General features: G+C 40.9%; 1 protein-coding gene across 1 annotated transcript in view; it reads right to left on the bottom strand.

Moving 5' to 3' along the window:
* The window catches only part of LOC126188297 (sodium-coupled monocarboxylate transporter 1-like), a 140,360-nt gene that overhangs the window by 72,829 nt on the left and 51,169 nt on the right, over positions 1–16,362 (bottom strand). Inside the window, exons 4-5 of the mRNA XM_049929883.1 lie at positions 11,125–11,242; positions 7,271–7,338 (exon numbers count right to left, since the gene is read on the bottom strand). Of these exons, the coding sequence (XP_049785840.1) occupies positions 7,271–7,338; positions 11,125–11,242 (186 nt within the window). The remainder of the gene's footprint in view (positions 1–7,270; positions 7,339–11,124; positions 11,243–16,362) is intronic.

The raw sequence follows: 16,362 nt of genomic DNA, 5'->3' as shown, positions 1-16,362 counted from the left end.
TGGTGCAATGTATGCTGATTTCCTATGTAATGTTCTACTGATGTTACTACTAGATGTTTCACTGCATGACAGAATGGCGACGTACTTCCAACATGATGGATGTCCGCCACATAGCTCGCGTGCGGTTGAAGCGGTATTGAATAGCACATTTCATGACAGGTGAATTGGTCCGCACGTTCACAGAATCTGACGTCCCCGGATTTCTTTCTGTGGGGAAAGTTGAAGGCTATCTGCTATCGTGATCCACCGACAACGCATTGTCAATGCAAGTGCAAACATTACGGAAGGCGAACTACTCGCTGTTGAGAGAAATGTTTTGAGCATTTATTGCATTAATGTAGTATTTACAGGTAATCACGCTGTAACAGCATGCGTTCTCAGAAATTGTAAGTTCACTAAAGTACATGTCTCACATTGGAACAACCGAAATAAAATGTTCAAACGTACCTACGTTCTGTATATTAATTTAAAAAACCTACCTGTTACCAACTATTTACAGCGCCATCTATCACAAAGCGAAAAAAGTGGTCCAACTAAAACATTCATATTTCTTTACGTACTGCACGTATATATAATAAATAATAAGGGTTCCTATTTAAAAAAAAACGCGGTTGATATCCGTTTGACCTATGGCAGCGCCATCTAGCGGGCCAACTATAGCGCCATCTGGTTTCCCCCTTCTAGTTAGACAAGTCTCGTTCTTTGTAGTTTTTTTCGTTTGACGCTTATTTCGTTAGATATTTGGTCCGGTCACGGTCAGTGGACCACCCTGTATACACAGGGTAAATTAATTCAAGATTAGTAAGAAAATGTTATATTGAAGCAGAGATGGTCAAATGTAGTATCGATTGTGTAGTAGCGTCGCTGCTCAACAGCGATCGCTGATTCAAAGTGTTATGGGTAATGTGTTACAGTAACTTTACATCGAGAGATGTATGGAGGACTCTCAAGTGTAAGGACGTGTCGTATCTGATTTGTGCTGGATGTATACTTACTCGCTCGGGCAGTAACGATTGTTTCATTTGCAAGATACTGTGATGTTTGCTAACTATAAAAGGTTTCTCAACAGAAGTTGGAAATAATTAAGGTAAAGAAAGCTACTTTTTTACTAATGCAATGCGCGTATTCGTAAGTGATAATTGAGAAAATGTATAGAACACTTTCAATGATTTTGTACAGATAACTGTTAAGGTATAATAAGTTTATTTAGCGTGTTAATCGAGAGCATTATTAATTTTCAAAGAGTCAAAACACAAGGTTCAAAGTGAGTGCCATATTGTTACTTACACCAAGTCAACACCAGTTGCCAGAGCTATGTTATTTTTGATTAACTATTTTTCTCAAGAAGTCATTGTCTCATTCATATTAGATTTAATTAAAATGTCTGCAAAGCAACAGCCTTGCACAAGCTGTTTGCTAACTATACAATTTAAAGTACTAACAGAGCAGTGCGAAGTACGTTACCATTGCGCAGATAAAGATAAGAAATTTCATTACTTCACTGATAGCACTGGGACCATTATTTTCAAAATGATCAAGTTTTGTTCTATTACGAAGGTCAATTTCAAATTAATAGTGTTGCACCTGATTCCGTATTTGTGTTACGTAAATTCATGCGGATTTGGTTTGGTTTCAAGTTATTGATAGATTACACTCTCGCAGCTAAATTAAAATTACATTCTCGCAGTTCAGTACAGGGCAAAGCGCATAAGCGACGAGATAAAATACACGTTCACATGTCATTCCCATTCTAACAGTTGTTTCAGACTACTGTCAAGTTACGTAATTTGTCATATTTCAAACGTACATGCATATCTTAAAAGCTATGAGCACTTATATCTCTTTTCCTGTTTTATCTTTGCCTTCCATATGTTCAGAGCCGGAAGTATGGACCAAAATAAGACACAAATGGCCAGTGAACATGGGCTCTAAAGTGCATATCTCAAGAACAGTGAGCACTTGTTTATCTTAGATATTGCGAAACACATCTCTTCTAGTGAACAAATGCGCATAGTTCTTTAACTATAAATTTTGGAGCGCATGTTTACTAGACAATTTTTGCCTTTTTTTAGGTCCATACTACCTCCTCTCAAAATACGGAAAGTAAATAGCTTTCAAGAGAAGATATTTGTTTCGCAATGTCAAAGATGAAGTTTCCACAGTTCTTAAGTTGTGCATTTTAAAGCCAATGTTTACCACACTTTTTTGCTTCGTATTATCGTTCCTGTCACATGTCTCAATACTGCCCGTTTCTCCTAGGAGGCATTATGGTTTTACGTATAAATATGATGGGTAGACATAATGCTATAGTTATCACCTTGAAAAAAATAAAATAATTTCCCTCTGAAAGAAAAATCTGAGAATAAAGAGATTATCACAACAATATTCCTTACATGCTGCAAGAACAGTACCCAGAAGTCTAATCTATGATACGATCACCATGAGAGAACTTAGAATCAATCCAACCGTTAGAATCCGCTGAAAATTTGAATGGCTCCTTTTTCTCAAAAGAGGCGCCTCGATACACGAAGCGTCCTATTTTGCATTGGTTGGCATTTAAATAGTATGGCAAACATTTGTTGAACAGCGAAATTATCAGCTTTCTCTCTACCCAAAAGGTAGATCTTGGCCGCTGCCTTTTACAGCAGTTCACGAGAGACCTCTTTCTTTCTTTCTCTTTTTTCTTTTAGAATACGCCAGCGGTTTTTTGCTTTCAGCTGTAGGCACTTGCCGCCTAGAGTCTTGTTCCAGTTTTGCTATTCATTACTTTGAACAGATACCCTTATTGTTACCTGCGATACGGTACCACCGTTTCAACGGCGCGAGAACAGCTGTTTCAGGCAGGAGTGTTGTAAGAGTCTGTTGTATGTTGCAAGCCTCCTTCAGCGTCACCTGAAGACATTGCAATCACCCCCATTCATCCTATCAACCGATTCTTCATGAGTGCAAGTTCTCTTTGAACTCTCTCTAATCTGTGTGGCTTATAAAGAGAGCTGTCCCCGAGCAACAGCTGCAGAATCGAGGTTAAATTAAGCCTTTACAGTAACGACACGTTGTTTGTGTCTTTGTGACAATTACGTGTTTGGCAACATATTAATGACACCTGTTTCTTTTTAAGGTTCAGCGTTTTTCCTATTTTTGGCTCCACTGAATTCTTGGTTGCGCCCGTGCTTTTGTGAATGATGTTCCCAGTGTTGTGAAAGTTGTTTAGTCTAATGTATGAGTATATTAACGATAACCTTTTCCACTGCATGTTGTAATCTCTGTCCACCTCCTTAGTATATGAGTTAATAAGTTTAGAATCAGCTACAAGTTCGCATGAGTTCATTTTCCTTACTTAGTAAAATTGAGACGGGAATTTTGATCAGTTTTCCTGCTGACAGAGAATAAAGTCTCTCTCCTCTTAGTTAAACGGAGTGATTATGCCAGCCCTAACTTCAAGCAGCATAGCACTCCACTGGACTAAGAAAAACAAAATTTCAAGGAAAGTTTCTTGTGAAACATCATGCAGGACGTAAATAAATTCAAAATTTTAAATGGTACATACTGATTCCTGGAAAAGAGTTTCACAGAAGAACGTAGAACAAAATTCAGTGAAAAGATTAAAATACATTGGATGAACAAGAAATGAAGCTCATCAGGCAATTAAGCAGTACGCTAGTAATTCCGTCTCTTATGACTATAGTGAAGACTTAACTGGGAGTAAACGCTTTTCGCTTTATTTAAGTCATCTTCAGTGGTCAGTTTTATTTTCCGCTCACTGCACTTCACAGCCCTCACACATAATATTTTCACGTTTACATTTATCATCTGTTGAACGTCGCGAGCAAAACAGGGTACTCGAAGTGAATGTGGATAGATAACTCGTACCATGAAAACGAGAAACTACTGTACGTCAGTGCAGTGAAATGTATTGTGCTGTAAATCGAACACGTGTGCGTGGAAGAGCCAGTGGAAATAATGCAGGAGCGAAAAAAATGACCATCGAAATTTCCTTAAATAAAATCGAAACGTTCTTGCTCGACGAACGACTTTTATTAGCCACAAAAATCGAAATAGCTCCCATGATACTTCCAAAACTGGGACTGCAGATGGGAAACCTTAAAAACAACAGTTCATTCGAGTTCCTCAAAGTGGCGTAGCGTGCAAATAAAAATACAAATTTTTTTTTTTTTTTTTTTTTTTTTTTTTTTTTTTTTTTTTTTTTTTTTTTTTTTTTTTTTTTTTTTTGAGTCACCAGTCTTCTGACGGGACTGATACGACCCGCCACGAATTTCTCTCCTATGTCAACCTCTTCAGCTCCGAGTAACACGTGCAACCGATGTCCTCAAATCTCTGCCTTCCTCTACAATTTTTACCCTCACAGCTCCTTCTAGTACCATGGAAGTCAGTCCCTGATATCTTAAACAGATATCCTATCATCCCGTCCCTTCTCCTTGGCAATGTTTTCCACGTATTCCTTTCCTCTCCGGCTCTGCGCAGAACCTCCTCATTCCTTACCTTATCAGTGCACCTAATCTTCAACATTTGTCTGTAACACCACATTTCAAATGCTTCGATTCTCTTCTGTCCCTGTTTTCCCATAGTCCATGTTTCACTACTATACAATGCTGTGGTCCAAACGTATACTTTGTGAAATTTCTTCCTCAAATTAAGGCCTATGTTTGATACTAGTAGATTTCTTTTTGCCAGGAATGCCCTTTTCCCCAGCGCTAGTCTGCTTTTAATGTTCTCGTTCTTTCGTCCGTCCATTGATTATTCTGCTGCCTCATTTACTCTGTGACCATCAATCCTGATGTTAAGTTTCTCGCTGTTCTCATTTCTGCTGCTTATTACTTCCGTCTTTCTTCCATTTACTCTCAATGCATATTCTGTACTCACAAGACTGTCCATTCCATTCGGCACATCACGTAATTCTTCTCCACTTTCACTCAGATAGCAATGTCATCAGTGAAACGTATAAGTCATATCCTTTCACCTTGAATTTTAATTCCACTCCTGAACCTTTCTTTTATTTCCATCATTGTTTCTTCGATTCACAGGTTGAACAGTAGGGGCGAAAGACTACATCCCTGTCTTACACCCTTTTCAATCTGAGCACTTCGTTCTTAGTCGTCCACTCTATTCCTCTTGGTTCCTGTATGTATTGTATCTATGGCTTACCCCTATTTTTCTCAGAATATCGATCATCTTTCAGCATTTTACATTGTCGAACGCCTTTTCCAGGTCGACAAGTCCTATGAACGTGTCTTAATTTTTCTTTAATCTTGCTTCCATTATTTTATGAACCACAACGTCATAATTGCCTCTGTGGTGCCTCTACCTTCCCTAAAGCCAAACTGATCGTCATCTGACACATCCTCAATTTCCATTTCCATTCTTCTGCATATTATTCTTGTCAGCAATTTGGATGCATGAGCTTTTAAGTTGATTTTGCGATAATTCTCGCACTTGTCAACTCTCGCAGTCTTCGGAACAGTGTATGATTTTTTTGGCAGTATATTGCCAACTCATACATTCTACACACCAACGTGAATATTCGTTTAGTTGCCACTTTCTCTAACGATTTTAGAGATTCTGAAGGAGTGTTATCGATCCCTTCTACCTTATTTGATCTTAAATCCTCCAAAGCTTTCTTAAACTCTGATTCTAATACTGGATCCCCTATCTCTTCTAAATCGACTCCTCTTTCTTCTTGTATCACATCAGGTACATATGCTCTCTGATAGGGCCCTTCAGTGTTCTCTTTCCACCTCTCCGTTCTCTCCTCTGCATTTAACAACGGAATTCCGGTTGCACTCTTAATGTTACCACTCTTGCTTTTTTGATGCAGCCATTTCGTCTTAGCTTCGCTGCACTTTCTATTTATTTCATTCTTCCGCCACTTGTATTTCTGTATTCCTGAATTTCCCTGAACATTCTTACACTTCCTTCTTCTTATAATTCGATCAGCTGATGTATTTCTTCTTTTACCCATGGTTTCTTTGCAGTTACCTTCTTTGTACCTATGTTTTTCTTTCCAGCTTCTTTATTGAATTAAAAAGTAATGTAATCGCCATTATTGTGTACAGTTCCTGGCGCGAATTTAAATGTCATTTGATGAGTAAAGGTTGTACTAATAGCAAACGGGAAAAATGCATTCAACTGAGGAAACAGGTGAAACGCTTCCATCCAAATCATCTAAATATGGAATTCGAGGCATAAGTGTAACATTGGTTTCTACGGTAAGCAGTCCAACAACAGATTACTTACGTGCGGAAGAAAACGTATTATGTTTAAGGTACGGACAAGGCACGGACAACCTACGGACAACGTACGACAAAGCCGAGGCGGTCGAAACTACCCAAGCCTTGCCAAGCTATTTAGTTTCACTTTACATCTGTTTTCTGCACATACTTCCACTCTGGCACAATCGCGATACATTTATATCTGTCTGCACCGAAGTATCTCTCGTTGCTACTTCACGATACAATCAAGAGGTCACGAACTTCTCCACTAAGACATCGCGATGGAATGTGCTCAGAACTTTCTACAGACTCTTTCCTAGTGGTTTACTTTAAAATCCAGCATAACAAGGAGAGAGAGAGTATCTTCTACGAATAACGTATTAATGTCGAGTGGACTTCTTTTCCAAGCTTATGTCGTTATCTCAAACGAAGTTACTGTGTATAGCTATACCAACAACAGTATAAAGCAATTCGTTGAAGTGTGGAAGAAAGCATTCGTATTCACTTATACGGACCCAGTCAGAGCTTTATACGTTGGCAGTTTAAATTCTGTATCCACGCAATCCAGACAGTACGATCTACACGTATGGCGTTAGTGTGGCGTCAGTGCGACATCAACAGTCTTAAAAATATTAACAATCTCAAAACTGATATGCAGTTGTTGCACCATGTAGTAATTCGCTTATCTCGTGATAGTATCTGCAGTGTGTGAACTGATGAGGAAGTTCAAATCTGTGTATCATCCCAGAATGAAATATTTCTTTCTTTAATACTTACTGAGGTATAATAAACTGCTCGGAATTGTACATGGACCAGAAAACAAACTATCGTGTTTGATAACTGGTATGGCGTGCAATAATAATCAGTTTGGGCAGTTGGTATCGTAAGAACGTTTCAGTGGGTCCATTCTATAAGCTCTTTCAACACAGAATTTCTGTATGAAAGTGAAGTACTTATTACTCAAAAGCAACAGCTGTTGAATAGAAAGTGCATGCATACTTCTGTGTTAGAGACTTAAAACAACAAATACTCTTGTTACTTACCAGCATTGTGTAGAAAATGCATACTGCGCTGACAAGTGGAGTGATAAGGTGGACATTAACTCCGGAAACTGAAAACAGAGGAGGAGGGGGGTTTATGTGTCAGTATTTAGTCAGTCGAAGTACTGATATTGATATGATATTAAAAATAATGTATGGAAAGTAGGTTTTTTTCTGTACTTCATTGGCGCCAAAGCATGTCGTTTATTCATTTCCAGTTATTTCTGCGCTAGTTATGTAGACATCATGAAGATGAATGGAGGCATAATGGGCCTGTGAGTAATTAAAAGTTATAATCATGTTTATTACAGAGAACTAAGTACTTTGTTTTGTAAAACTAATTTCAAGACATTGCTGTGAATTTAAGTTTAAAATGTTCTGAACCTACCGCTTGACAGTGGAAGTACAGTAGAATTGATGTATGACATTTCAAGAGATAATTAGATTAGTACGTCTAAAGAGGAGAAAAACTGTAATATGTAAGGAACAAAAAAGTCTGAAGTTTCTGAAATTTTAATCTCTTCACTTGCACCATTTTGTGAAAATGTTACAACATATTTGTTGTCCTTCAGATGCAAGTTGATTGCATTGACAGAATAAATACAGAAACTTTGACTTGAAAACTAAAGCTGAACAGTTTCTGCTCGTGGCAATCGTTTTCTTACCAAAGCTTAACGTATCATTTACGTTATCCTCTGATAAACTATACTGAAGTCACGCTGAAACATCAATTTCTGCTCACGATCTGAACGTCGTGACTGGCGAATTGATACTTTGATTTTCTTTTGTAGAGTTTGCTACATACCGAATATCCATTGGATGTTCGCTTGTTGTTTACTTTCAACTGCAAGGTAACTGATTTTCGTTGGATTAGATACTCACCAGCAACAACATCATTCTGAAAATAAGGAAACGTATCATGAAAGGTTTAATTTGGTGTGTGACGCTATACGAATGTCAAACTTGGACAACTGAAAGAGAAGATGGCTAGAGACCCTGGAAATGTGGTGCTATAGAACGATGATGAAGATCAGCTGGAGAGACAAAGTAACAAATGAAGAGGTGCTTAGAAGAGTACAGGAAACCAGATCTCTGTGGAGGCACATCGATACAAGAAGAGACAAACTTGTAGGGCACATCCTACGACACAACGTCATTGGAACAATAGCAGAAGTAGCTATTCAGGGAAGGATTTGGCGGGGATGACCAAGGATATCATACATGCAACAGATCGTGAATGACGTTGGATGTAACACGTACGTGGAAATGAAGAGGAAGGCAGACAGAAGAGAGGAATGGCTCTCTGCTGCAAACCAACCTCAGGGTTGAACACTGAAAGAAAGAAAAGAAGACACCCTGAATATCACACTGTCATTGTTTCCGTTAATCACTGCCTGATTCATATTTTAATGATTGTGGGTGAAATCAAATACAGTTGCCTTTTTTGCTGTACTCACACTCAAAGATCATATAATGGATGCATGAACCATTAGAATAATTATTACTTTCCTTCTGGTAGTACGTAAAGACCAATTTTGTGAATTAAAATCACTTTTCAAGGTCTGGATGCAAATGTTGTTTATTTGTATGACTCAACTACAAATAAATTATGGTCCGTAGTAATCTTTCCAGCTATGCTAGTCGTGCAATTTACCTGAATAATGCTTGTTTCCCACTCGATTATTTGAATGTATTTATACCGTAATTTTGAAATAACGAGTCAAATCAATAATGCTACATTTTAGTTCATTTAAATTCAGCAGATTAATCCTGCTGCGCACGCTGGGCGAATTGCGAGGCACTTTTTTCATGTGTGGAGCCGTTTTGTGGTCACCTGATAATCTAACACTTCGTTAGTGGTGGTAACCATTTTCAAAGGATAGTCGGCACTAGTCTTATTAACTAAGTCAAGCCGCTGTCGCTGATAGAAATTGTATACATACTGTGGTAAACTTAACTTTTACGCTTGTCACACATAGCACAACAAGCGTCCGACATAACGGCAGAACCATGTTCCTTTATTTTAGGTTTTGTCTTCTAGAAGGATCTTAACTTGACAAGTTGCAGTAGACACTACGCGTTTTTCACTGTCCAAGAATGGCGTGTTAATAGAATGAATCCCAAAATGTCTGCCACTAGTGGTATGGTCACATTTGACATAATTCTTAACCTTGCACCTTGTAGAATGTTAAGTCAGTGTCATATATGCTTTCCTCAAGAACTTTGAATGCCGTATCATACCGCTTCGCATAAGGTTCAAATGGCTCTGATCACTATGGGACTTAAATTCTGAGGTCATCAGTCCCCTAGAACTTAGAACTACTTAAACCTAACTAAACTAAGGACATCACACTCATCCATGCCCGAGGCAGGATTCGAACCTGCGACCGTAGCGGTCGCGCGGGTCCAGACTGTAGCACCTAGAACCGGTTGGTCACCCCGGCCGGCCTCCGCGTATGGGTATTATTTGTCATTAGATCTTACTCGATAGTCCCGGAAATACTTAAAAAAACAACTCATTGCCACATGATGTCACATCTGTTATTCCAGTGCATGTGACGTGATTCCATACAATCTTTTTAAACACAGATGCAAACAGTCCGTTCCCATTTAACTTGTAATTTTCGCAAAGCGTAATAAACTATCATTAATTACCGAATTACATGTCGAGTGATACGAAATTTAGTTACATGTAAAATTAGTCTCATGACGCAAGAGAAACGTAAACACATATCTGCTAAAAAATTTGTTGTGAAATGTACAAAATGTGACATGTTCGTAGGATGTGGCGGCCTGGAGAAAGCGTTCGACAATTCTGAAGGTGGAAGATTTTTGAAATTTAGAGTCATCATGTACAAGATCCTAGAGAGAACAATAAAAATGGAAGACCGAGACAGCAGTCTCTCGTCCCTACTGAGCAATCCACACATCGAGGAAGCGATGAAAAAACTAAAAGGAAAATAAAGGTTCAGCATCGGGCTTAAAATTCAGGGTGATAAGATGCCAATAATAAGATTTGCTGATGACACTACAATCAGTGAAACTCAAGGAGAATCACAGAACCACAGAATAAACAGTGTAATGAATATAGAATATAGGTGGAGAGTAAACGGAAGAAATATGTAGCTAAAGAAGTGCACCAGAAATGAAATTAGTGATAAACTTAACATCGAGGTTGCTGACCCCGAGGTAGACGAAGGTCAGTAATTCTGCTACCTCTGAAGCAAAATACATGACGGACGCAATAAGTAGAACATAAAAAGCGAAGTACCAAAAGCATAGAGGGTATTTCTACGCAAGAGAAGGTAGCTAATTTAAACCATTAGCCTTAATCTCTATTACAAAAGAAACGTAAGTTTGGAGCACGGTGTTGTAAGGTAGTTAATCATGGACAAGGGAAAATCGGAAAAGGAGAGAATCGAAGCGTTTTAAATGTGGAGCTAAAGAATAACATTGAAAATATTAAATGGACTGATAAAGTTAGGAATGAGGACATCCTCTGCAGAATAGGCGAACAAAGAAAAATACAGGAAATACTGACAAGAAGGTCAGGAAGATATGGCCTCTGTTAAGACATCAGGGAATAAATGACGTGTTATTAGGCAGAGCTGTAGAAGTTAAAACCATAAAAGGAAGACACGTATCGGAATACATCCAACAAACAATTGCAGAATGTGATTAAAAAAAGGGGGGACGGGATTGAGGCGACACGTATTCAATTCTATACCAATATATTGAAAGAATTTGCTCTCCTTGCAGCAGCAGATCACTGTAGGCTGTAGGACTAATCCAAAGCGCTGTAAGCAGTCAGTGGCCATAACTGCTGCAATGTTATCATAAATTCTTAACTTTCACACCTTGGCTTAGGGCGATGGCTGGCATGTAGACGTACAGCGGCATATGGAGCACCAGGCCGATTGTGAAGAGCGCAGAAGCTACGACGCGGATGGTTCGGCTGAAGCGGCGTTCCAAGTACTGAAACACAAACAAGCTGTAAGCGGCCTGAAACTGTCGGTGGTTATAAGAAGTACAACATAGCCATTCCTCTAGAAATTAAGGATGCCTCATTAATGAAATGGACATGATATTGCTAATACAAAAAGAGAACAACGCGTTTGTACTCTTTTCTATGTTCTTGGCTTTTACTTGTCATTAGGATTGCCACTTCCTTTCGTTATTTCAGTAACAATGACTCTAGTCACATTGACACCATCACCACTACTACAACGAGTACATTTAACTCTGGTACGCAACAGTGAGAGCAGCACCACTTTCACATTTCTACAGCAATATGCCGAGTCCACAACGGCAACAAATAATTTTCTTCTCTGACGGCGACCACTGAGTCTTCTCTTTTCTGGAGATGGCCTCCGCTTTCTGTTCTCTTACTGAGCCTAGCGACAGTGAAGATATTGACACACACACACACACACACACACACACACACACACACACACACAGATCAGCCAGACCATTATAACTACCTACCTAATAGCCGGCATGTCCACCTTTAGCTCGGATAACATCGTAAACACGTCATGGCATGGGAGAAATGAGACCTTGCTAGGTCACTGGAAGGAGCGGGCATCACATCTACATACATGAGTCATCTAATTCCTGTAAATTCCGGGGATGAGGCTGGAGGAGGGAACGATGAGCTATAACGCCACGTTCAGCCACATCCTAGATGTGTCCGGTCTGTTTCAGACCTAGCGAGTTGGGGAGCCAGCATGTCAATTGGAATTAGCCGATGTGCTCCTCGAACCATTCCATCACACTCCTGGCCTTGTGAAATGGCGCATTATCTTGTTGAAAAATGCCACTTCCGTCGGGAAATTTGATCATCATGAAGGGGTGAACGTTGTCTGCAATCAGTGCACGATACGATACTCCTTGCACGAATTCCACTGATCCGATGGATTCCCACATATATGTTGCCCAGAGCATAATGGGGCCGACGCCAGCTTGTCTCCGTCCTGTAGTACAGGTGTCAAAGAATTGTTTACCCGGAAGACGATGGATTTCCACCCTCCCACTGGCATGATGAAAAAGCTATCGGCATTATCAGACCTTGCAACGCTCTGCCACTGCGCCAACGCCCAGTCCCGATGGTCAGGTGTCCGTTTTAGTCGTAATTGCAGATGCTGACGCTCTGTTCATTCCTTGAACTACGGAGGCCCATCGTTATGAGTGTTCGGTGCACTGTGTGTTCAGACACCCTTGTTCTCTGTCTACCGTTTAAGTCTGATGTTAGTTCCGCCACACTTCGCCACATGGTCTGTTTTACCAGTCTGTACAGCCTACGACGTCCCACATCTGTAATGAGGAGTGGCCGCCCAATCCCCGCCGTCTGTTCGTCGTTTGACCTTAGTTTCGCTACGCGTTGAAGATACTCACGACGGCATTCTTCGAACACCCGAGCGGTTTCCAAAATGCTCGTGCTGAGCCTCCATCCCGTGGCAGTCTGCCGTCGGTCAAACTCAGATAGCAGTCATTCCCCTCCAGGTTATGCTGCTACAGCCTGTACGAGTTTATAACAATAGGTCGATGGTCATAATGTTACGGTTTAGCAGTATATTACACAGCATGTAACTTTTGCTGGTATTCAGAGCTGCTGGTCCAAGGAACACAGAAACTAGACAGTCGTTACCTGGAGTGTGGTCTGAAGAGTAACAGTTTTGCCGCTTTTGAAATGAGGCAAGCCGTCCAGAACACCAACGGCTGAATGAGGCGTTCGACCTGCAGTGTGTGCAAGGTGTTCTTCAGCCTAGAGGTGTTACATATCCATTTTATCAAACTTAAATTTTACTATAACAGATAGTTAGAAAAAGTATATTAGTTATCACGTGTGTGTAATTGTGGTTATTGCTTTAATTCTGCGCTTTTCAAGTAATCGTTCGCGTTTCAAGTTGTCATTACAGAACTCGCAATAATTTTAATTAAAATGTATTTGTATGGTAATTATCTTGTAACATCGACGTCGAGGTATAAACTGAGCAACCGTTAATGCCAATTGTTACTTGATGCTGTCCGACTTAATAGTACGACAGTTTAGCGCGATAGTACGACAGTTCAGCGCGAAAGACTGCCGTGCGAACAAAGGCAACTGCGTTTTTTTTTTTTTTTTTTTTTTTTTTAATAGGACTTGTAGTCCGGGGTGATATGTTACAATACAGCATCACCGGTCTATTGCGGTCTAACTGTGTTGGTGAGCCAGTAAATTTCCACTGTGCAGTGACGCAGTGACTGCGTCACTGCAATTCACTTTGGAGGTGTGGCGGTGGGACTTGTAGCCCCGTACCACCCTCTGACGGTGACAGTACTACATGAGTCAGGCAAAATTTATTGCCTAAAATGGGCAGGTGAAGGTATGGCGGCGGGACTTGTAGTCCCGTACCGTGGTCCGTGACGGGCAACTGCGTACCCGCACCAGATATTTAAAGCGTCATGGCACTCAACTGACTGCGAGAAAGCAGCATTATCGCTGACGCTCTATTTATTCCTTGAACTTTGGTTCGATGTTGACTATGTAGTCTAGCTTCTGATCAGTATGAGTATGGACGAATGTGTTACGGCTTAAGAGAGAAGACATTGTTGCGAGATCGCCATCTTTAACTGAAAGGCATTTTCTGATTTTGTGCAAGAACAATAATCTACTCTGACTCCCTGACAAAGCTGCTTGAAAATTCACAAGATAACTCTTTACCGAAATCTTTTATTGTTATTAAGCTTCAGAAATGATATCGATATTTTCACAGAAACACTCGGACAGTCACTGTGCCCAGATCTGTGCGCCCGGAACGCTCGTCTACTCCACAACCTGTTGCTATGAGGAATATTGATGCGACTGTCCAAAGTGAAATTTCATTTACCGTACTCGCGATGTGAAACGCAAGACGATATCTCACCAATTTTCATAAAAATGCTTCTCAGTACACAGCACGGGATGTACAATGCGAGCGTGTAAACAGTCGTGAAAGTAAATGAAAATGGGGAACTAATCTTAACGACTGATAAAATTTAATTATGGTTCATTAAGCCATGTTAAGAATACACATTTTCATTAAGTTCCCACACCTAGACAAATTAGCTAAGTATTTCAAAATAACTCCCTTGTGTACAACTGCCTAGTCTGACACTTAATTCAAGTATCACACAGGTCCATGTGCTTCTCTATAAAATTTCTACAGCAAACTTGAAGCATACACAATATTCTAGAAACAGGAAACTGTACAGTTACTATACAAAAACACTGAATTACCTTACAAATTGGCTTTTGGTATTCTTTCGTTCATATCATCTCATTTCCTTAATATTTGCCGGCCGGTGTGGCCGTGCGGTTAAAGGCGCTTCAGTCTGAAACCGCGTGACCGCTACGGTCGCAGGTTCGAATCCTGCCTCGGGCATGGATGTGTGTGATGTCCTTAGGTTAGTTAGGTTTAATTAGTTCTAAGTTCTAGGCGACTGATGACCTCAGAAGTTAAGTCGCATTGTGCTCAGAGCCATTTGAACCATTTGAACCTTAATATTTTCCTCAAAACATGTTCCTACTAAGTCCTTTTTAAATAATGTTTCCTCCACTTCACGGTAGGCCAACTTACACCCTTTTAAAACCGAGTACAATGCCAGACTGACCAATAGACGCTGCTACTCTTCCCAAAATAAAGTAACCTCTCTGGTCTCTTAATAAAGGACGTAATGTTACACAGGCTGAGTAAATTTATCAAATTCGCAACTTCATTCGCAGTTACTGCCAAAACTACCTGAAAATCGTCATAGGAAACTGTTAGTGGTCAGTGATGGGAAGTATGGGCCAATCACAAGTGCGCCCTGAGAGGGCAGGCGCCAAACTGCTAAGATAGCTTACTGGTAGTCTGTGGTCGGTTTCCGAAGAGGTAATACGTAAGTCCGTGTGTAAAATCTGATTTCATATAAAGATGGAACAGTTTGTTGAAAAATTACCTCTGATGATGCTCTTGCGCGATCTTGTGTTAATCTAGGCAGTCTAAGAGTAGTTTTCGATGTGGCAATACTCGAACGAGTGTGTGAAGTGCAACTCCGCGTAAAGACCCTCTGCACACACTGTGGTACAGAAAACCACCGGTCTGTCCCCTTAACCTTGTGTTGTATTGAACTGGGGACATAGAACCGACGGAGAAGCTTCGTCCCCGTCGTAGCCCACAGTGGTTCACAGCCCCACAACAGACTACAGCAGTCCACCCACCCCACCCGCCGCCCCACACCGAAACCAGGGTTATTGTGCGGTTCGGCCCACAGTGGACACATCCCCCCCTCCCTCACAATCTCCCCCCCCCCCAGCAAAACGTCTCACACTAGACGACAGACGAGTGTAAACCCAAATGTTTGCGTGGTAGAGTAATGGTGGTGTGTGTGTGCACGTGGAGACAGTGTTTGCTCAGCAATCGCCGACATAGTGTAACTGAGGCGGAAAAAGGGGAACCAGCCCGCATTCGCCGAGGCAGAAATCGCTTCAAAAACCATCCATAGACTGACTGACACACCGGACCTCAACACTAATCCGCCGGGCGAATTCGTGCTGGAGACCGGCACGCCTTCCCGCCCGGAAAGCTACGTTCAAATGGCTCTGAGCGCTATGTGACTTCACGTCTGAGGTGTTCAGTCCACTAGAACTTAAAATTACTTAAACCTAACTAACCTAAGGACATCACACACATCCATGCCCGAGGCAGGATTCGAACCTGCGACCGTAGCGGTCACGCGGTACCAGACTGTAGCGCCTAGAACCGCTCGGCCACCCCGGCCAGCGCCCGGAAAGCAATGCGTTAGACAGAATGGCTAACCGGGCGAGCTCCTCTTTGCCTAGGTGAATTTACGCGATTTAGCTCAGGTCTTATCCCCAGCTAGTGCAACTTTCTGGCCAGTCATGCTTATGGTATTGGAGGAGTCACCTATTCCGTAGTACGTACTTCCCAGGTAGGATTCCACCCAACCTTGTTGTTAATGCCCCTCAAGTCGACCTTGTGGGGAGAAAAAATACTCTCGGAAAACGTATTTGTGTGATCTCAGGTTGATTATATGATCATGTGAAGTATTGTTGTGATATTTGCGGTGCT

Source organism: Schistocerca cancellata, chromosome 5, assembly GCF_023864275.1.
Source record: "Schistocerca cancellata isolate TAMUIC-IGC-003103 chromosome 5, iqSchCanc2.1, whole genome shotgun sequence".
Lineage (NCBI taxonomy): Eukaryota > Metazoa > Arthropoda > Insecta > Orthoptera > Acrididae > Schistocerca > Schistocerca cancellata.
Note: the sequence above shows the minus strand (reverse complement) of the source record. Positions and strands in the feature narration are given on the sequence as shown.